Source organism: Myotis davidii, unplaced genomic scaffold (assembly GCF_000327345.1).
Source record: "Myotis davidii unplaced genomic scaffold, ASM32734v1 scaffold1115, whole genome shotgun sequence".
Classification (NCBI taxonomy): Eukaryota; Metazoa; Chordata; class Mammalia; order Chiroptera; family Vespertilionidae; genus Myotis; species Myotis davidii.
In genome coordinates this window covers 655,806-678,694 of record NW_006287910.1, presented here as the reverse complement: position 1 = coordinate 678,694, position 22,889 = coordinate 655,806, and the positions used below count along the sequence as shown (strand labels likewise).

Here is a 22,889-nt window from a genome sequence, read left to right as displayed (position 1 = left end):
GTTACCTTTGGTAGGAAATATGGTGTTATCCAGACAGACTGGGGAAGTTGACTGTATACTAAAATATAAATCTTGTTAATATATATAATTCAGGAGGAAATAAGCAATTTGGTTTTTGTCACTTGGCCTGTTGCATTGTGGGGAAAGCATCCACTGATCTCATCTATTCAACAAACCCTGATTGCAGAGGACTTGCACTATAAGGCCATGGGCCAGTGCTGAGGATCCTGTGGTCAGCAAGGTGTATAAGATCCTGCTCTCAGAACTTACATTCTAGTGGCATAGAGAGAGAATTAGCAAAGAAATAAATAAGAAGCACAGGCAGAGATGAGTTTTAGGAGTGAAACAAAGGGCAGAGGGTGCTGCAGGGAGAGGGGCTGCTTGGGCTCAGGGGTCAGGGAAACCCTTTCTGAGGGGGGTCCCTTCCTGGGAAGATGGGGGTGGAAGGGAGGCTATACAAAGAGCACTGGACTTGGAGGACAACCTCAGATCTACTTACCCAGCTAGGGGAAGTCACTTGATGAGCTTTTTTGTATGTAAAATGGTAATGAAAACACATGTTCAGCTTCAAATGGACATATACAAGTCTCAAAGGAGAGAATTTTTAAACTGGACAGCCCTTTATAATGAAAGGTGGCTAATATTTGATCCAGCGGCATGACCTTCCCAGCCAACTAAAGGACTTAACTCTATCTTTAAGACTTAGCATGCAGCAGCAGGAGTAAAGGCAGTATGGTGCTGCCATAAAGAAAGACAGATAATGAAACAGAATAGTCCAGAAAACCCCCCATACATGTGGTCAGTTGATTTCCAGTGTTTTGGGTTTTTTTTGTTCTTTGTTTTTAATCCTTACCCAAGGATATTTTCTCCATTGATTCTTAGAGTAGAAGGTAGGAAGGAGGAGGAGAGAGAGGAAGAGGGAGAGAAACATCGAATGGTTGCCTCCTGCATGGGCCCTGACTGGGACTGGGGATTGAACCTGCAACCGAGGTACATGCCCTTAACCAGGAATTGAACCCACGACCCTTCAGTCTCTGGGCCAATACTCCAACCACTGAGCCAAACCTGTCAGGGCCCAGTAGTGTTTTCATGCAGAAATTCCTTCCTGACATTTTCAGGGACATTTTTATGCAAATAATCAGTTTAGAAATCAGGATAAAGGAAAAAAATCTGTGGGAATTAAAGTTTAACCATCAACATAGGCATTACTAGTTCGAAGGAATCTACTAACATGAAGTTGAAAACAAGAGTGGAATCAACATCAAAGGTTAAAGTCAACGTTTCTGAAACCAGGACAAGAGCATGTAGAAGAGAAGGGGCCACAATCAAATTAGTCATTCTTGTCTGTCACTATTGCTATGTTAGAAGTGTGTGTTTGTGGACCTATCTGCTAACAGTGAGTCATTCTTATACATAAAAATGTATTAGTGAATCATGCACATAGTATACTTTATAAAAATGCTGCAAGTCTTGTTCCAAGAAATAATAAGTTTTGGAAGCTGTCCTTAAATTGGCAGTTTTGAAACTTGCTTCTATGTAGTAGTGCTGTTAACCTTGCTAGGATGTCAGCATGGTACGTTATCTTATGATAGAATCCAGTGGTGTTTCAGTATTTAAATATTTGCTGTAGGCTACTATTCTTTGTATCTTTGTAGAAGAATCACAGATTGTAAATATCATTGTGTAATACTCCATTGTGAATCGGCTGATCTAAAATCTGAATTAAAACAAGCAATATCAGTTTTAACAGTAAAACCAAAATCAAGGCAAGCAGACAAAATATTTCCATTTCTAAAAAAAAGGAAATGAGCTTATATGAAGCATTGTATAGTCTAGTGCAGTGGTCTGCAAATTGCGGCTTGCAAGCCACATGTGGCTCTTTGGCTCCTTGAGTGTGGCTCTTCCACAGAATACCACGTGTGGGCGCGCACGTACAGTGCGATTGAAACTTCGTGGCCCATGCGCAGAAGTCGGTATTTTGTGGAAGAGCCACATTCAAGGGGCCAAAGAGCCACATGTGGCTCACAAGCCGCAGTTTGCCGACCACTGGTCTAGTGCCCAATTTGTATTAGCTTTGGACACACTCAGAACAATCTGACCAACATCAGCATGACATGAAACAAACTTTTGTATCTGGAATATTTGTTGTAAGACAAATACTAGCAATGAAAACTTGTGGGGTTTTTGTTGTTGTTGTTGTTGTTAGTCCTCACCTGAGGATATTTTTCCATTGATTTTTAGAGAGAATGTAAAGGAGGGGGAGAAGCAGAAACATCGAAATGAGAGAGACACATCAATTGGGTTGCCTCCCCCACGAGCCCCTACCAGGGCAGGGGATGGAGCCTGCAACCAAGGTACGTGCCCTTGATTGGAATCAAACCCGGGACCCTTCAGTCTGAGGGCTGATGCTCTAGCCACTGAGCAAAACCAGCTAGGTTGTGTGTTTAAACATCTCATTTGAGAATAACTTTTAAATATTATGTATTTGTGACATCTTTTACTGTTTAAATGATACTTATTTGGCATCCCTTTGGTGCTAATGTCTTAATTTTTTCATTTTCTATTACTAAATACCTATATCAGGTAGAGATTACTTATTGAGATATATAATTTTTCATAGTATATTGGTTCATAATAATAACCCATGCACTTATTATTATATCTTACTTTACCAAACTACCCTCTCAAATTTTTAATATAACCCTATCACAGAAGAGTGACTCACTGTTTTATGCTAACTCATTATTATTTAAAAAGACATAATAAAGTGCTATTAAATGTACAGAATAATGGATGATTTGGGAATTTTGATCTCTAGTTCTCAAATCCTGAATATTAATAACTGTTGAGAATTTGGAAAAGTAAAATGTTCTGACTAAAGTGCTGGTGATCCAGTAGGCTTAGGTTAGTTTTGTCAACAAATAGTGTTAAAAGGATTGTATAATGGTATGTAAAACAATGAACTTTCTCTGTCATATCACACCATGTATATAATGAACTTAAAATGGCTTGTAGACCTAAATGTGAGAATTAAAATTGTAATAAAATCTTAGTGATCTTGTGTTGTGGACTGAGTTGCATTTCTCACCTTCCCCTTAAACTAATAAATTGAAGTCTTAACCACCAATGTGATGGTATTAGGAGATGGGGCCTTTGAGAAAGGGAACTATTCTATATCTTGATTGTAGTAGTGCATATGTGGTTATACACAATTCCCCAAATTAACCAAACAGTACACTTTAATTATATGAATTTAATTGCATGAAAAATAATACCTTAATTTAAAATAAAGGGGAGCCCTAGTTGGTTTTGCTCAGTGGATAGAGCGTTGGCCTGGGGACTGAAGGGTCCTGGGTTTGATTCCGGAAGAAGGCACATAGCCGGGTTGTGGATTCGATCCCCAGTAGGGGGCGTGCAGGAGGCAGCCAATCAATGGTGTTTCTATCTCTTTCTCCCTCTCCCTTCCTCTCTGAAATCAATAAAAATACATTTTAATAAAATAAAATAAGAGCGTTTTCCCATGCACTGAAAGGTTGCAGGTTCCATTCCACGTCAGGGCACATGCCCAGGCAGGCTGGATCCTGTGTCAGGGGAGCAGCTGATCGATGATTCTCTCTCACATTGATGTTTTTCTCTCTCTCTCTTCCTTCCTCTCTCTCTAAAATCAATAAAAACATTAAAAAAATAAAATATGTAAAGGGGAAAAATTTCATGGGGCAGGCAGATTTTTGTGGCTTTATAGAAGGAGCTTGTGAATGTGACCTTTCTGTTAGCAAATAATTTTTCTGCTAAAAGGAAGAAGTTAATGGAGAATCTTGCAGAATTTGTGTGTAGTTGCTGCATTGTTAATAATATTTTGCAGCAAGTATTCTAAGTTTGACCTAATAGTCATTATAACCAAGATGGCTTGTTATTTGCATCCCCCATATAAATACTAATCAAGGTTTAATGTTCAATTTTGACATACCAAGTTGTGTCAGAAACATTTTATTTTTTAAATAGTCACTACTTCTTCAGTGGATTTAACTGTGTTCTTCATATTCCTTGTAAAATGGCTTACTTTGTTTACTAATTTTGCATGTAAGATGAGCCCAGACTAATGGGAGGTTGTTTTGTCTGATCTCATTTTGACTTTCGACCTTTGAAATCAATTCATACAGGAGTATCTTATCAACATACATGTATTGAGAATGTCTATGTAATACACACACACAAACAGCTGTATTTTAAAAATGTTTAAAGAATTAACATTTTTAAGGTAGTACTTTATATATCTAGTTTTCAGTGTATGATAAAAACTGTTTTGATCCAAAACTGCTTTAGTTTGGCTATATGGCCTATAATAATCACTTATTTTTATTAGAGAATGACAGTTGGGAACATTTTATGTTGGTATGGATATTACATACATATACAAATACATATTGTCAACCGATGGTCATTGTCACCAATTCAATGCCAACAGGAATACCCAGTTTGAGGTTCAGTGAAGAAGGAAACTTGTTTCAGGGCAAAACAGTTCAATTGTGATGCAGCCTGGCTATGAGGCAGCCCTGGGGCCAGGCAGCCCTAAAAACAGGCCTCCCTCTTGCTAGGCAGCTCTGTTCTGCTCCAGCCTGGGAAACACAGTCTTCAGTCTTTGGTAGGAAGGGGAAGTGTGCTCTCAGAGCCAGACAGGAGCTGGCTTATGTAGATAGAAGTCCCTGCCCCTGATCCCTAATTGGTCTGTCCTCATGCAAAGGAGGACTTCAAATCCTCACAGTTTAATTGGCCTAAAAGACACTTTCCTGATTGGTCAGATTAGAAATACTCTGATTGGTTGGTGAAGATGTTTATGCAGCTCTGATTGAATGAGGAAAGCCTCAGTCCTATTGGTTGAAATAGGATTCCAGGAACTCCTTTATAAGGGCTGGTTCAGATGACAGAAACAAGTGTGGACAGGCAGTTTAGTGCAGGCTTCTCTGGAAAGTGTCGGGTGTGTGTGAGAGGCCCCAGCTTAGAAATAGCTGCTAGGCTCTTTTATAAAATTTGAGCCCAGTGAGCCACCAGGACCCATTTTTAGGAGGTATCTTTCTCAGGGTCCCAATTTTTGTTTATTGCAAATAATCATAGATGACTTAAAGACCCCTGGAGACAGACACACAGTGTTATGGGGAGCATGTAAGGAAAGGAACACTAGGCAGAAAAATGGGGAACATTCTCAAGGCTAGTGATGTTTAATCAGGAAGAGATGGGCAGTAACAACACTGAAGTGGGAGAATATAGGCTATATTGGGACTGATAAACTCTCTAAAGCAGTGATGGCGAACCTTTTTTTAAAAAATATATTTTATTGATTTCTTACAGAGAGGAAGGGAGAGGGATAGAGAGTTAGAAACATCGATGAGAGAGAATCATTGATCAGCTGCCTCCTGCACACGCCCTATTGGGTATGTGCCTGCAACCAAGGTACATGCCCTTGACCGAAATCGAACCTGGGACCCTTGAGTCCCCAGGCCGACGCTCTATCCATTGAGCCAAACCAGTTAGGGCGATGGCGAACCTTTTGAGCTTGGCGTGTCAGCATTTTGAAAAACCCTAACTTACCTCTGGTGCCGTGTCACATATAGAAATTTTTTGATCTTTGCAACCATAGTAAAACAAAGATTTATATTTTTGATATTTATTTTATATATTTAAATGCCATTTAACAAAGAAAAATCAACCAAAAAAATGAGTTTGCGTGTCACCTCTGACACGCGTGTCATAGGTTCGCCATCACTGCTCTAAAGAGATGGTGGGTATATGGGAAAGTGCATATAATGGAAGTATTAAGGTCAATGTATTTTGTATTTGCAACTCGGCTGCCTAGTAGAAGATAAGGCTAGAAGAGCAGATTGGGACCCAGATGACAGCGATTCCTGGATGGTATGCCAAGCAGTTTAAATTTAGGTTTGTAGTGGAGAGCCATCAAAGTTTTTGAGCTGGGGACATCTTGATCAAATTTCTGCTTTGGAAGAAGTTTGGCAGCATTGGAAGGAATGGCTTTGAAGGGGAAGAGAGACTGGAAAGAGGAGGAGAGGGAGAGACAGGCCAATTAGGATCCTGTTTTGAGTCTGGGGCAAGATAGGGAGTGCCCGCAGTGGCAGTGGGTGAGGAAAGAGCTGGACTGGTGGTAGGTAGAAATAAATGAGTAAGACTGGAGGCTGTTTCGGGGAGGTACTTATTAAGTTGGTGAAAACTGGTTAATGAGGGGATAAGTTTCTCTGAAGGAGAAGGGCTCAGGCCTTGAAGACTGAAAAGGGACAGGTGCTGACTCCGAGGGTGTGAGCCAAGTTGGTTGGATAAACATCTAGTATCAAATGAGACATTTTGTTAATGGTCAAGGTTTCTTCTTTCTTGTATTAATAGGTTGACAATATATTTATTAGTCATGTCTAAACACACACATACACAAACACACACATTTTAGCCCTAGATTGTGTCATAGCAGGTATTAGAAGATATTCAATGAAATGTACTTTCCTTGTTACACATCATGCTTCTCAGAAATTTTTTTTTTACTATTAATTTAAAAATAATTTCAAACTTTAAAATCCTTTGCGGTCCAATTTTATTTTTGGAATTCAAACAGTCTGGTCCAAATTAATTGACGGGATTGAATGTTGAAGTTATCTGTCTCACTAGACCTCAGCTCAACCTTGGACCTGCTCCGAGCGCCTGGTCTGTCGAATCAGCCTCCACGTTGGACCGAAAAGGGTTAAAAAAGTCACACAAATACTGTTACCAAACTCAAGTGATTTGCCGCTTGGGGTGTTCTATTAAAGACTGAGAGGTGGTTGTTGCAAAGTAATTTTATTTACTTGCAGCAAGTAAAGAAGAAAGGATTCATACTCAAAGCTCTGTCTCTTTGAAGGGAGGCTTAGCCATTGTTTGTAAATATTGTTTGGTCTGTTACACATTGATTTCTTCTTTGTACTGGCTACACTTACCTGGTTGAGTTCCAGTCAAGCTCATCCGTTTACAGATGATCTGCAAAATACTGTGCTACATTTTAACATTTAGCAAGAATAACATTTAGAACTGTCTAGATCTTGAGACCCTTGTTCTATCTAACAATAAATCAAAGATCATATACAGTACACACACACACACACACACACACACACATACACACACACTCTATTCAGACTCATCTATTGTTAACATATTGCTCCATTTATTTTTTTGCTTTGTGTACACATGCTTTCTCTTCCTCCCTTTCCCCTTCCTCTCTCTCTATATATAGCAGGCCCTCATCATTTCATTCAGTGTTGTTTCACTATAATGTTGATTAGATGCCATTGGAAATTAACTTCTGTTTATATCAATTAGTCCATGGTAATTGGTTTTATTTTACATTGGTTTGCTTCAGAGTCACAGAACCTATTGATGTCATTAAGTGAGGGCGTACTGGCTTACTGTACACACACACTCTGTATTGCATTCTCTCTCTCTTCACCTTCCCAACAACCCCCCACCCACTCACTACCACCAACAATACTATTTTTTTTCTGAACCATTTGAGAGGAAGTTAGATATATAGTGGTCCTTAATACCCACATACTCTAAATAAGGATATTCTCTGACATTACTATAGTACAGTTACCAACCTTGGTTATTCAACATTGATCTAATATTTAACCTACTGTTCATATTTTTTTATTTGACCCCATATTATCTTTATAGCTTTTTCTCCTTCAGTATAAGATTCAGCCTATGATCCAATCTAAGCTCCAGTCTATATATGCTCCATCTAGCTTTCCTGTCTCTTTAGTCTTTTTTATGACTTTTTTAAGAACAGCCCTTCCCCCTGCCCAGACACTTTTTTTCAACAAAATATTTTTTATTTGGGTTTATGTGCTATTTCTTTATGATTATATTCAGGTTATACAGTCCTGACCAGAATATTACATAATTGGGTAGCCAAAGGTTTTTCAAGCATAACATTGTGAAGTATTCACTTCCTAGGGAAGACTTAAGTAGGAGAATGTTCCAAGTGGAATGACTTGATTTTATATGCTTTTCAAAACTTGGGGGCTATAATAAAAAATCTATTTATAAGACCCACTTAGAAGAGACAGGACTCACACTGGCCATGTGGTCTCTGTTTTTATCAAGTTATATTTCAGGAAACATATTTTCTTAAGGAAAAATTGGGACATATAATTCGATGTAATTCAACATGTCAGATCCTATGAAGCTTTAAAAGCAAAGCCAGGTTTAATTATAAATTTGGCACCTTTTAGGAATAGGAGAGAATTATAGGAAGGTGGAGTATGCCCTGTAAGTGTATTCAAATGCATGCGCAGTGTGATAACTGACTCACGATTGCTTCTGTTCTTCTGTGTATCCATTAAGTAGTCCTGAAGGTAACAATGCTAGCTTCTGACTTAATGTAATCAAGACTATTATTTTATAGTAGTTCTACTAAAACAGAGACCAGGGGTTTTCTTTTAAAAAAAATGTGTTCTTTAAGCACTTAGAACAGCTTAGATTTGTGTATATATATATCTCCAAGCATAATGTAGAACTTGTTTCTGAATAAGCTTCTCATGGGTAAACCTTTAGACTTCAGTTCATAAGGTCTTAACTTACACATAGGCAGCAGCTGCCCATGTTGTTGATTGCTAGTTAAGTATTCATAGGATTAAGAGTATTAAAATATTTTTATAGGCTAGTCTTCCTGTTATTCTTAACATATTTCATGTTGTTCCACTGTCTGCATTTCAGTCCTACAGCTACCAGCACAGGAAGAAAGAGAAAGCTGAGCCTCAGTCAAGCAGAAGCTGGCTCGGAGGCAAGAGAGACTTCTGACCTTGAGTTTGAGCAGACAGATTCCTGTGCTGAACCCCCCACCGAGGGAAGGAAAAAGACGAAGAAATTTAAAAAAATGAAGAAGGACCTTTCTCCAGCGGGTTTGTATTGGCTCTTTCTGAGGTTCTGGAGTTGTGTGCTCTTCAGCGCACTGCAAACTTGTGTTCTGTGGGAGAGACTACAGCAGGGCTCAGTTGGTGCAAGGGACCACATGTTTTTAGGACCAATTTAATTTAATTTGAGGAATCCCTTAAAAGCCCTGGCTCTGATAAAAAAAGAAGAAGAAGAAAAAAGCTCTGGCTCTAGATAGAGCATGTTAAAGATGGTTAGTCCATTTTGGTATCTACTCTCTCCTCCATGGGTTAGAGGTTTTGCTGATGTGCTTAAAGTAGCCTCCATATTTTAAATGTACATTTAACTTTGCACAGAGGCCTACTCCTACACGTATTATTTTTGGTAACAGAGTTTTCACTGTTCCCACGAAAACCCAGGCAACCTGGATTTCTCTCTGAAGCAGAATTATATAAGGAGCAAAGGAAACAGGAAGTTAGCACATGTTGAGAGCTTACTATGTGCTAGATGCTGTAGTAGGAGTTTTTCTCTTTCCTTATTTAATTTCATCCTCACAATAGCCCAGACATAGGGAATTGCCATCAGAAACATATGCAGGTCCATGTAGCTGCTAGTAAGAAGCAGACCCAGAAGGTGAGCCCCAGCCCACCTGAAGCCGAAACATCTTCTCTGTCATTCAGACATGCTATGGAGGATCCATGACCTAACTCAGCCCTTCATGCCCAGACCCTACAGGGCTAGAGTGTGGGAGGAAGGGGCTTGCTTGTCAGATCCGGCCATAATAGCTGCTGCTCACTGAGTGTTTGCCAAGGATCCAGCACGACACCTAATGCTTAACAGAAATTCTTTCATGTAATTATCTGAAGTAGTCATCATGGGCCCGTTACAGTTAAGAAAACAGAAGCCTAAAGGATTACTGACTTGCCCAGGGTCATGGAGCAATTAATTCTGTCCTATAACAAAGCCGGTGTTTGTAAGCACAGTTATGTGTTATCTGTTTGGGGAAGAAGGCCCAGCTACCTAGATGCCATTATTCCCTGTTCCTTATCTCTTTACATCATGACAGTCGCCCTGGTCAGCAGGCCCAACAACCAAACTGAAGGAAGGTAGTAAAGCAGTGGAAGGTGATTCATACCCAAGCTAGGAACTCGTGTTTCAGTTCCTTCCTTTGTTTGCATGTGGTCAAACTAACTGTAGGAAGTTTTCTGCATCTCAGTATTAATGAAATCAAAGAAGTGACAAAAGGTCACATAAGCTTTTTTACAATATGCTGATGCCTAATTTAACTGAAAACTTTAAACTCTGATTGGAAGCCTGGAGTGTATATTTGAGCTATCTCCTTGAATTGGGGTGTCTCCCTTTACTTGCCTCCCATTCTTTCCTTAAAATAAGTTTTTGAGAAGTTCTTAATCTGTAACATACTTCGTCTTCATCTGTGATACCTTGTTACTGCTGCTGATTTATATCTGCTCAACACATGTTAAATATTAAATGTTAGCACGACTTTTAGTGATCACTCTGAGCATGATGCGGGGGTGGGGGTTGGCAGGGGGAGGGACGGGAGGGCTCCCTTCTTGTATTCCTTTCCTTCATAACTAGTTCTCTTTTCAATTTTTCAGCTTAACTGTTACTTCTCAGGGGCAAGATTTCAGGGTTTTTTCTATCTCAGCATAATCTTAAAGATATTAAAATCAAAATACCTAATAATAGACTGCATTAATAGATTAGCTCCTTTTATAAATTTTGTTTTAAATGAAAGCTTTCTATGAGTTATTTGGGGTTTTGAATTTATAATACCATCATTTAAATAGTTTTTCCCTTCTCCCATTGACAATAAAACTGTAACTGCTACAAGATGTGAGCTAAAAAAACAACAACACATGTTAGATTTTGTACTTCATTGTCAGAGAGAGAAACATCTTGACAACTTTGAATTGAACCACAGAACTTGAGAGAATTTAGCTTTCTTTTGGAGCACCGCTCACCAAGTTGGACCTAGCAGTGGCAGGACAGAAGTTTAATGGATTCTTTTCCGTTGGTTTGTTGGAGCGTTTGGTCCTGGTCGTATTAGCAGGATGCAGGTCAAGCGATTAGGTGCGGAATCTGTGGAATCAACCAACTGTATTGCTTGGTGACTTTAATAAGGTCCTGCAGTAGTGAGAGGACCAGGTTCATGTCCTGTGAAGGGTCTGACTTCAGCTCTCATGTTCCAGAGTTGTGAGGGCCTGGTTGGGTGTTGGCGGGAGCTGTGCTGGAGTGTTTGGAGTGTGGGAAAGTCTGTCTCAGAGACAGGTGAAGCATCAAGTCTGAGCTCTGCTGTTGTGGAGACAGTATCTTGGCAGGTGCTCAGGGGATTCGCAAAGATGTGTTGGGTGCCCAGCACTCTCACTGAGGGCATGAAAACATAAAACATTGCTTCATTTGTAGGGAATTTTCTCTTTTCCAAGGAGAACGTAGCAGAAAGTAAGACCATAGAATGTCGTGTATTGTGGCAATCCTGGGACAAAGGATGCTCGATAAACCCCACACAAAACAGTGCCATTTTCCTTAGTTATATGTAGTAATATCTAAAGTACACGGAGAGTTAAGTATTAGAACCCTTTCTAGATAAGAAAATGACCCATTTAAGTTTAAATAATATACCAGACATTGTACTAGGAACGTCCTTTGTTACCTTGTTTAGCCCTTAGAAAAACCCTATCAGGTACATATTCAATTTCTATAGGAAACCAAGGCTCAGAGAGTTATCAACTGGCCAAGTCAAATATAACCGAGGCGGGGGAGGGGGAGGGGAGGACGGGGATGGGGATGGGACTGTTTGATCCAGAGCTCACACATTGCACCAGAGGAAGCAGAGGGTTCTTTGTGTACAAACATGAGGATTTCTGGCAGTTGTTCTGGATCAGAAACAGTTACCAACCTGGATTTTCAGTTGATGAAGTTGTGATAAAATCCAATGACCACTCCCCTTTGGAGCTTCTATTTTATGCACATATTATGTACTTAGTAAATATTTTTCTCTTAGGTTTTGCTGTTTCTATCCTATTTTCAGGAAGCAAATATATAATGTAAGCTCCCTTCTTTTATATTTATTATGATTAGTGTAGATTGATTGTGCTGTCTACTTTTCCTCTGCAGAATTCAAGGTACACAAAGGAAAACAATCCTGTGTGCCATTTATGCTGGAATAAACTGTCTTTGGGAAATGGTCCCAGGCAGTGTTTAATGGATGGGCTTCCGTAGCACACTTGTTCTGGATGACTAAGTGAAGAGTGTCTCCAGGGCCTGGAGAAACCCCAGCCTCGCCTGTAGGCTGACAGTAGTTGCCTGACACTGAGCAGACTGGCTACTCAGAATACTGATGGGCAGTCCAGGGCCCGAGGTTCCGTAAGCACCCGTTAGGCAGTGGTCACGGAGGAATGCCAGAGACATGGACCGTTCGTATTGACTGTTCTGTCATGATAGAGACATCGCTCCAAGTCTCTCTTCCCCCTTGCATTTAAAACAACACATTACACCTTTGACTTTTTGCCAAGAACCATGAGTTTCACTGGAGTCTTGACTAGTCTGCTGAACTTTTCAAGCTCAAAGCCATAGGGTCGGAATATAAATATTTAGAATCTTCATAGAGCAGCAATCTCCTCATACTATTCCAGGTCTCCTTAGAGTCAGAAATGAGATCTGCAGTTGCTGCTGTTGGTCACCTGAGTGACCAGGCTGGGCAAGTCCAGTGACCTCCCCAGGAGCTTTTTAATTACTCAAAGTGTGCTTTCCAACCTAAGTGTGGGAAGTGAGATGTGTGCTGCTCTGGGCTGTGGGGCAGTTTGCTCAGTGCATTTTTGTGCCCTCCCCGTTCCTCTTGGCAACCCTTGGGTACCCCCACAAACCATCCAGGGGGAGCTTCGCCTGCTGGGTGTGGGAAACCACCCTTTGGAGCATTTCCTAAGGAGTTAATAACTTTCTATGGCACCCCAAGGGATCTTCCCAAATACAGAATGCTGCTCTGTAGATACCTTGGCATATTTCCAGTGTACCATGTAGCTTTTAGATTGTTTTGGATTCACCTAAGGTCAGAGATGTCTTACCTCTCGGAGTTCCTTCCTCTCCACTCTGGTTAGTTGGAAGATAAATAAGCAGAAACAGTCACCTATTGTGTTGACCACTTTTTAATCTCTTTTGTTGTTTTAGTTAATAAAAATAATGTGCTTACTATGAAAATCTGTAAAGTGAAGAAAAATAGAAAGTTACTTGATAGTCTGTTAATGTGTTTTACTCCACCTCTCATTTTTTTAAAAAAATATATTTTTATTGATTTTAGAGAGGAAGAGAGAAGGAGAGAGAGAGATAGAAACATTAATGATGAGCGAGAGAATCATTGATCAGCTGCCTCCTGCATGCCCCATACTGGGGATCCAGCCCACAACCCGGGCAAGTGCCCTGACCAGGAATCGAACTGTGACCTCCTGGTTCATAGGTCAACACTCAACCACTGAGCCCCTCTGGCCAGGCTCCACCTGTCATTTTTATACATAATTGGCATCATATTCTCTGAAAGTTAGTATCCTGTTTTTTCTCCATTAAAAAAACAACTATTGGCCAAATAATTTTTTTATCAGCATAATGTTTCATATTATATTTTTGTTGTCTTTTTAAAACAACATTCCTAATATCTTTTACAGGACAGTTTTTAAAAAATATGTGCCCGCAACCCAGGTACATGCCCTTTACCGGAATCGACCCTGGGACCTTTCAGTCCGCAGGCCGAAGCTCTATCCACTGAACCAAACCGGTTTCGGCGAAGTAATCACTTTTAGATGTACAATTTGATTAGTTTTGAAAAATCTGTACATTCATTTAACAATCACTATGATTGAGATATAGACCAGGTCTATCATGCCCCTTTGTAGTCATCCCTGCCTGCATGCCTAGATCCTGACAACCACTGATATACGCTTTCTATCACTGTGATTTTGCCTTTTTCAGAATATCATAGAAATGGAACCAGACAATAGGTAACCTTTGAGTCTTTCATTTAGCATAATGCATTTGAGATTCATTCATGTTGTTGTATGTATTTGTGGTTTATTCCTTATTGCTGAGTAGTATTCTGCTTTATGGACATATTGCTGTTTATTTATCCACCAATGGCCTGATGTATGGATTCGTGCACATTGAAAGGAAATTAATTAGAAGAAATATTTTAATATCACTATTCGCCCTTTCTCTATAATAGAAGTGTCAGAGATGAAGTGTCAGAGGTACGTTATGCCAATAGTTGGTCTTCAGACATACTCTGTCGACAACACCCACTTTCTTTCAGCTTCAGAATGTCAACAAAAACAACCAAATTCACAATAGACAATGACAGATCAAAACACAAGCGTACGATTGGCACCAGTGAGAGCTTTATATGTATCGTGCATGCACGAGTCAACATTTATTTTTAAATTGCCAGTGCCATCATATGTACCGGCCGTTTGGTTGGTTGGATGGACGGATGCTCGGTCACTTAGTCTTTTATATATATGGGTTTTGCCAGTTGGCATTTAGATTGGTACCAGTTTTCGGCTACTAAAAAATCAAGCTCCTATAAACATTTAGGTACAGGTTTTTGAATGGACTAATTTCATTTCTTTTGAGAAAATACCTGGGAGTGGAATTGCTGGGTCATATGGTAAGTGTATGTTTGACTTCATAAGAAACTAGCACACTGTTTGCTAAAGTAGCTGCACCATTAGCATTGCCACCAGCAGGGTAGGGAGGACCCAGTGGCTCTGTACATTGACAAGTACTGGTATTGTCCTTCTATAGCCATTCCGATGGGTATGTAGTGATATCTCATTATTGCTTTGATTTCAATTTCCCTTATGACTAATTGATGTTAAGTATCTCTTTATGTGATGATTTGCCATCCCAGTCTCTCCTTTGGGGAAATGTTTGTTTATATATTTGCCCCTTTTTCCCTCACTGAGTTGTTTTCTTCTTATTCAGTTTTGAGAGTTCCTTATATATTCTGGATACAAGTTCTTTTGGGTATTTTGCAAAATCTTCCAGACTTTTCATATTCTGTGTGTGTGTGCTTTACAGAGTTTTTAAAATTCTCTTAACAGTATTTTTCAGGTAGTAGAAGCTTTAAATTTTAACAAAATCCAACTTATCAATTTATCTTGCATTATGCCTTTGGCATTATATTTAAGAAATCTTTGCCTAACTCAAGATTGCAATGATTTTCTCCTATGTTTTCTTCTAGAAGTTTTAGTTTTAGGTTTTACATTTAGGTGTACAGTCCATTTTTAATTAATCTTTGTAAAGGATGCAAGGTATGGATTGAGGTCCATCATAGTAGGAGGCAGATGTCCTTAAGTATCTCTTTTAAAAAAGAAAAATTGTTCCTAAATAATTTTTGCAATCTAGTAAAACAGGACTGTGAATATGAGTTCCATGGAAAATGCTCCTTACCCACTAGCTCTGAGACTGATCCTTGGGCAGTCCACAGTGCTCTCTTTCTGGAAAGTGCTGGAAAGAACACCAGCCGTGACCCCCAGTTCGCCTGTGTCTGGGTCTTCTTTAAGGTTCCTAAATTTCTGGTTCCTCTGTACATAGTCTTGTTCAGCAGCTGCACATTTTAGACAGTGAAAATTAGCATCTCTTTGACGGTAGGCTGTTGGCTTCCTGGGAACAACCGTGCTCAATGTGGGCTCCTTACTGAAAAGGGGAAGGGACCCAATGTGTATGAAAAACTTGCTCTGTCCTGGGAACTTTGCTATATCCCAGATTCCTATGTGGCATAAAGTAGTAGTCAGTCCATCTTATAGATGAGACAATGAAAGTTGTTCTAAGTCATCCAGCTAATAAAATGGGCAAGCCAGATTGGCCCAACTCCAAAGTTCTTTCCATTATTTCTCACTAGATCTTCACAGAGTCACTACTGTGTATATGGTGGCATGCCACCTACTCACACATGTTCCCATCCATCTAATGGCAGGTGCTACTATAAGTATGACAGTGCAGTTGCTTTTTAGTTATTTACCTTCCCCTGCCTCCCTTGGCTAGTTTTAATTTATTTTAATTCCTCACATTGGACATTGTGACCTTTACCTTTATAGTGGCTAATTGGCTGCTATTTCTTTGATGTGAATTATAAAAAATGCTCTTATTGATATTTATTTTCCTGTCTCCCAATAGGTACTGTTTGAACGTATGAGTGAGAAGGTCAGGCTAGTTAGGTTTATTATGGACCAATACAGCACTTAGTTATTCCAGGGAGGGCAGTGTTTCTGGTTTTTGTTTGTTTGTTTTGTTTTGTTTTTTAAATCTTTATTCTTTTTATAACGGGATCACATGAATCTTTTTCACGTGAGTCATCTCCAGCCCATCTTCACTCCTCAGGAAAAGTCTTGCAGTCTTGAGAGTCCCAAGGCTTGCATGTTCAACATAGCAGTACAAACATTAGAGTCCCCCTCTCCTGGTCTGCTCTCCCTGTCTCTCTGGATTTTCTCTCAATAAGTGTTCGGATGTGGGATTTCTCATTTTAACTGAAATGCCCATGTTATTTCAGATGTTCAGATCTCGTTCCTTTTAGGCATTCCCGTCATTAACAGTAGCCAGGCTCAGCTGAGCGATTTTCTACTTTGTGGGACACCGAACCTCATCTCTTCTTAAGAGTTACTCTCCATTTCAGGCATCATCAAAGACCTCTTCTCTTTTGAAATCTTGGAATGTTAGCAGCTGGGGTTGGCTCTGCCCATTTTCCCTGCCAACCCTGCAGTTATGGCTTAAATAAGGCATGACACCAGCGGTGCAGGGAGGGCCTGGCCCGCTACACTTTCCATTGTGAACACGCCTTTTCCTGACTTAGTTCCCGTTCGCTCAGCTCCGGACATCGGCGCTCCAGGCGCTGACACATCTGTGCAGTTGCTGTTACAGAAAGTGGCATGGATGGAAAAGAAGGGCTTCTCACTTTGAGTTGAAGCTGTTTGTAATGGAAAAGGTTCCTTCAGTCCAAGAAGACCTTAGCCGGTGTCGCTGAGGTCGGAAAAAGCTACAAGCTTCTTTGCCCTTTTTGGGATCTCAGAACCCACACTGGTCAGCTTCCCTCCACGCTGATCTCGGTGCCCTTTGCCCACAGATCACAGAAAGCCAGCCTTCTGGGACTTGGCGGGACTGTCAGTGCTGTAGAAGGATGCAGACTCCATCTCAGCCACTCAGACTCGCTGAGCCTCTTCTTGCATCTGTGAAATGGGGATATTTGTACCATAGTGTAGGGCTTTTCTGAAGAGTAAATGAACTAAGTGCTCAGCATGGTGGCTAGCAAAGAATATGGTGTATGTGCCACTGGGAGATGTTGTAAGTGTCTATGTGTTAACTCCCGTAAAATGACAGAGGCGAGGCAGCCGAGTTGGGAGGAAGGCACCTCATAGTCCTATCTGGGATGTGTCTGGGGTCCCGCCATTGGCTGGACACTGCTCTCCATAGACAAGACCTGCCTGGACTTTTCCCACGTGGCTGTGCAGCTGCCCTGCCCTGTGATGGTGGCTCTGTTCTCCAGGGCCTGCCCTCTCCTCTCCTTGCTCATCTTGTTTTGTCCTTTCCCACCAGGAGGCATCTCGGACAGCTCTGCCAAGCTCTTTGAAGTTCCTGACACGTGGTAGCCGAGGCCTGAGCAAGACAAGTCACGGTGCTGTCGCTGGGAAGGAACCAGCGGCACATTGGAAGCCATACCCTATTCAATAAGTGTGGTGTGGGAGGGCTTTGAAAACGGCTTCTCCTGGAAAAAGCTCAGCTTTTGTTTTTGTGGCTGTGTTTTTTTCCTTCCTTTCGATTGTAAACTGCTGACACTCAGCATGGTTGTAGGCTGTTAAGGTGTACATTATTAACCAGTTATTTGTTGCTCATGTGAAACCTTTCCTGTGATGAATTAGCGTGTGTAAGAATCCACCTGATGGGGGGTGTCGGCTGTGAAATATGCAGAAAGAGCTGACATTCTTGGGGGCTGTGATGACGAGTTTGGGGTTGAACTCCTTCCTGCTTCAAGGGGTTTCCTTGTCACCTCACGCTCGGATTCCGGGGCAGTCCTAGCACATGGTCACCGTCTCCTACTGGGGAAATAGGTTATGCCTGTCTGCTTCCCACCTTAGCTGCCTGAAAATATGAAGCTTTCAAGCTTATTTTTCCAGTAGAAAAATCTCTACCAATAAAGGAGCTTACCATATGCCTTGGCCTTGGCATATTTATTTAGAGTTATTTTTGCTAAGATGTGAGTTTCGTGCGCTGGGACAAGTAAAAAAGTTAATTTCTGTTTTTACATGTAGTGCTCAGTTCACTTGTCAGTGTGGTTGTCTCCTCTGTGTGTAGGTGGCTATCTGGGAGGAAGGTGGCATGTGTGTATACCTGTGTGTGCGTGTGTGAAATCATCGCAAAGCTACGTGTACCCGCCCGTCCTCTGTCGAAGCAGATCACAGCGGAGACAGAATTTTGTGGACCTACTTCAGTAGAGCTGCTTCATAGAGGTCATTGTTAGATATATAACATTTTTGTATCACAGAAATAAAAATGAAAAATGTATTTCCAAAAGGTGAAAATTAAAGACATTTTCATAGGATTCTGGTTTTTTCCTTTCTTTCTTTTTTTTTTTTTTAAATAAGTGAATGACATATTCAGTTTCTACATAGGTATCATTTCTCTCTAAAGATCAGCCCTGGAAAGCTGTGGTAAGTCACCACAGCTTTTTTTTTCTCTCTAACCCAGGGGTGGGCAAACTTTCTGACTCGAGGGCCACAATGGGTTCTTAACCTGGACCGAGGACCGGAACAAAAGCATGGATGGAGTGTTTGTGTGAACTAATAGAAACTCAAAGTAAACATCATTACATAAAAGGGTACGGTCTTTTTTTTTTTTTTTTTTAGTTTTCATTTCAAACGGCCGGATCCGGCCCGCAGCGGGCCGTAGTTTGCCCACGGCTGCTCTAACCCTATACCAGCCTGTGAGTCAGTCCCTGTGCTGGAGCTGCACCCTCTGGTAAAGGCGGCGTGGGAGGCCTGCGTCTTTTCCACAGTGGGAGGAATCTGAGCCCTCACAACTGACGGGAACTGCAAACTGGTGTTCTGCGAATTCAGATTTGTAAGACACTTCCCAATTAAGAGCCTCTTAACATTTCCCGTTCTACATCCTTTCCCTTCCACAGGAGCCTGATACCACAAAGTTACAAACCCAAACTGGCCCCCCTTCCGAGCTGTCACTGCTCCCAGCTAAGTGGGGAAGTGAGATGGGAGAGTGGAAAACAGTAAAGGAAGGTACCAAGGCAGGGGCTTAAAGAGCGTGGCTGGGCTCTGCTGTCATTAAAACTTACAGGGAAAACAGCTCGTACTGGACACTGCTTTTTAACTAGTGAATAAGAGGGAAAACCACCTAAGATGGTGATTGATATACATGTGAAAAGTACAAATGGCCTAATGAGGGCGCCTTGCCAGGACATGGAAATTGAGGGGTGGTCTAACCAGCCCCAGGTCTTCAGTGAAAGAGAGATTGGCCTCTTGCCCTAAGGCCGTAGTCACAAACCGCAGCTTGCGAGCCACATGCGGCTCTTGGCCCCTTGAGTGTGGCTCTTCCACAAAATACCACGTGCAGGCACGCATGTACAGTGCGATTGGAACTTACCATAAGCCTGGCCTATGTGCAGAAGTCGGTATTTTGTGGAAGAGCCACACTCAAGGGGCCAAAGAGCCGCATGTGGCTTGCGAGTCGCGGTTTGCCGAGCCACGGTTTGCCGACCACTGCCCTAAGGTAATGAAATTCTTCATTGTCCCCTGAAGCCCAAAGCTTCCTGCTCCAAAAGCTTTGCACACAAGCAGGTTGTACCCTGTCAGAGAGGGGCTTGGTGAGGAGTGCTTTCGGGAAAGGACTTCTGTTTCAGCTCCAGCTCTGTGGTTTTGGACACATCATTTACCCTCTCTGAGCCTCAGTTTCCTCAATCATAAAATTAGGACAATAAACCTGCTTTACAGGGTGGCTGCGAGAACTCAGATTGTGTAAAATGCCCAACATGCACAGTGCACAATAAATTGTACTGTTATTTGAAGATTACACTTTTGATCTGGAACTAGATGTGCTTCTGCAACTAGAACCCACATAGGCATGGTCAGCCTAATTTGGCTTAAAATTAAATACCCAGTGAAGTTCATACATGCCCTGGCCCCTATTTTCCCATCAGTAGCAAATGACTTAAACAGGTGAACTGGGTTGGCTCCTTCCCCCCTCTATACAGACCTTCTAGACCAGTGGTTCTCAACCTTCCTAATGCCACGACCCTTTAATACAGTTCCTCGTGTTGTGGTGACCCCCAACCATAAAACTATTTTCGTGGCTACTGCATAACTGTAATTTTGCTACTGTAAGCAGTACGTAATTATATATGTGTTTTCCGATGGTCTTAGGCGACCCCTGTGAAAGGGTCGTTCGACCCCCAAAGGGGTCGCGACCCACAGGTTGAGAACCACTGTTCTAGGCTTTCTCGATGTCTCTTTCGAGCTTTGGCTTTTTGATAGTGAGGCCCAGGGGCATATTGTTGTGATGGGGCTGTGGCTCCCAGGTTTCTGGAAGACTGGCCAAATGGGGGCAGGCCTGGCAGGGGGGCCCTCAGTGTCTCCCTGCCCTGAGTCTTGTAGTTCTTTGATTTCGGAGTTGTGGTGGAGAATGAGCACTGAGGCTCTATTTTTATAGTTTTGTATTTGTCTATCTCCACCCCCCCAACATTTTATGAAGAAAATTTTCAAACATACAGAGTTGAAAGAATTTATTCAGTGAACATGCATTTACTGACCACCTAGATTGTACAGTTTCCATTTAGCTGTTGTGTTTTATTATATAACCACTAGTGACCCAGTGCATGGATTCATGCACATTGAAAGGAAATTAATTAGAAGGTGGCGGCGGGGTGGGACTGGGCGAGATGGGCCGGACAAACCCTGGAGCCAACCTCCCACAGTCCCTCTGGTCCCTCCCCAGCCAGCTGCAACTGGGGTGGCGCAGTGGCTCGAAGGGCATCTGTGGAGTGAACAGGGTCCCTCCAGCAGGTGGGGTCCCTCAGCCTGGCCTTGGATCGGGCTGAAACCGGCATTCCGACATCCCCTGAGGGGTCCCGGAGTGTGAGAAGGCACTCTGCAAAGTTACTGTCTTACAGGGTGTGGAACACAAACGCAAGTGTGCATGAAACCAGATTCGGGGCCGACTGCCCCAGCAACAACATAACCCATAGCCGAAGGTAGAATCACGTGGCCTCAAGAGGAATCGGGCTCCCTCCTCTCTGCTTTCGGGATGCATTACCCAAGAACCGCAGCTGCCCAGTCACTGCAGCTTGGCAGCTCCTGCATTGAGTGCCCCCTGGTGGTCAGTGTGCATCATAGCTACCAGTTGGATGGACACTTAGCATATTAGCCTTTTATATATATAGATTTGTCCATATTCCATCCATCCATGAATTCATCATTTCTAAATTGTAAACATCAGTACACTCCCCCTCCCAAATACTCCAGTGTGCTCGTCATTAGTCAGAATTTAATATTTGTTTATATTTGGATGTCAGTGGGGATAAAATTTATAGTGAAATGCTCAAATCTTAAGTGTAGCATGAGCCTTAAAACTTAAAAGCTATCAAGCAGCAAATGGGTTTATTCAACAGTAGCAGAGGAATTTCAATTCTGGACAAGCAAATTATGGGAAACATAGGTCAGATTGGAGACCAAAAGAGAAGAGCCCTCTTTTGTAAAGGAAAGGGGGAATTTTGGGAGGGGTTGTTTTGAACAAAGGAGGAAAATGAGAGATGGAAGTGGTGATGTGTTCTCATTGGTTGCAGGCAAGAGCAGTTGCTGTTTCTTGCGGAGAGGACATTTTCCTTCTGCTGAAGTATACAAGCTGCGACGAGGGGTAGTGCGGGAGAGTCCTCCACGGCTTTCCAACTCTATTTTCTTTTATTAAATCTTCACTTGAAGATATTGATTTTAGAGAGAGAGGAAGGTGGGGGAGGGAGAAAAACATCACTTGGTTGCTGATCGAACGTGCAATCTAGGCATGTGCCCTAACCGGGAATCAAACTGGTGACCTTTCAGTGTATGGGATGACGCTCCAACCAACTGACCCACACTGGCCAGGGCTCTGACTCCATTTTGAATGAGGCTTCCTTTATTCATTTTCACGTGTCAGGATGCGGGACATTACCATCGCCCAGAATATTCCCAAATGCTTCTTCCCAGCCAACCCCTTCCTCACACCCACCCCAGAGGCAACCACCAATCTGAATATTTTTTTAAAATATATTTTTATTGATTTCAGAGAGGGAAAGGGATAGAACAGTGGTCGGCAAACTGCGGCCCCTTGAGTGTCGCCCTTCCACAAAATACCACGTGCAGGCGCGCACATACAGTGCGATTGAAACTTCGCGGCCACACTCAAGGAGCCAAAGAGCCACATGTGGCTTGCGAGCCGCAGTTTGCCAACCACTGGGATAGAAACCTCAATGATGAGAGAGACTCATTCATCAGCTGCCTCCTGCAGGCCCCACACTGGGGATCGAGCCTGCAACCTGGGCATGTGCCCTGATTGGGAATCAAACCGTGAGCTCCCAGTTCATAGGTCGGCCCCCAACCACTGAGCTACACTGGCCAAGCGATACATGTTTAGTTTTATAAGAAACTTCCAGATCTTTTTCCAAAATGGTCATATCATTTTATCCTCTCATCAGCAATGTATGAGAGTTCCTGTAGCTCTCGTCGTTGGCAACATTTGGTGTGATCTGGCCGTCCCAGTGGGTATATAGTACATCTCATTGCAGCTTTCCTTTGCAATTCCCTGATGACTAATGGTGATGTTCTTATTGGCCATTTGTATGTACTCCTCTGTAGAGTATCTGTTCAGTTTGCCTGTCTATATTTTACTGGGTTGTTTGTGTCTCTGTTTTTAAGTTGTAGATGTTCATTATATATTCTGGA

The 22,889-nt window shown here is 41.9% G+C and overlaps 1 protein-coding gene across 2 annotated transcripts in view; it reads left to right on the top strand.

The window, feature by feature from the left end:
• Positions 1-18,511, top strand: part of PARN (poly(A)-specific ribonuclease) — a 159,353-nt gene extending 140,842 nt beyond the window's left edge. For both annotated transcript variants that reach the window (XM_015561299.1, XM_006759673.2), the window contains exons 23-24: positions 8,752-8,936; positions 17,506-18,511. In XM_015561299.1, the coding sequence (XP_015416785.1) occupies positions 8,752-8,936; positions 17,506-17,558 (238 nt within the window). In that variant the 3' untranslated portion in view covers positions 17,559-18,511. The remainder of the gene's footprint in view (positions 1-8,751; positions 8,937-17,505) is intronic.
• Positions 18,512-22,889: the final 4,378 nt, after the last annotated feature.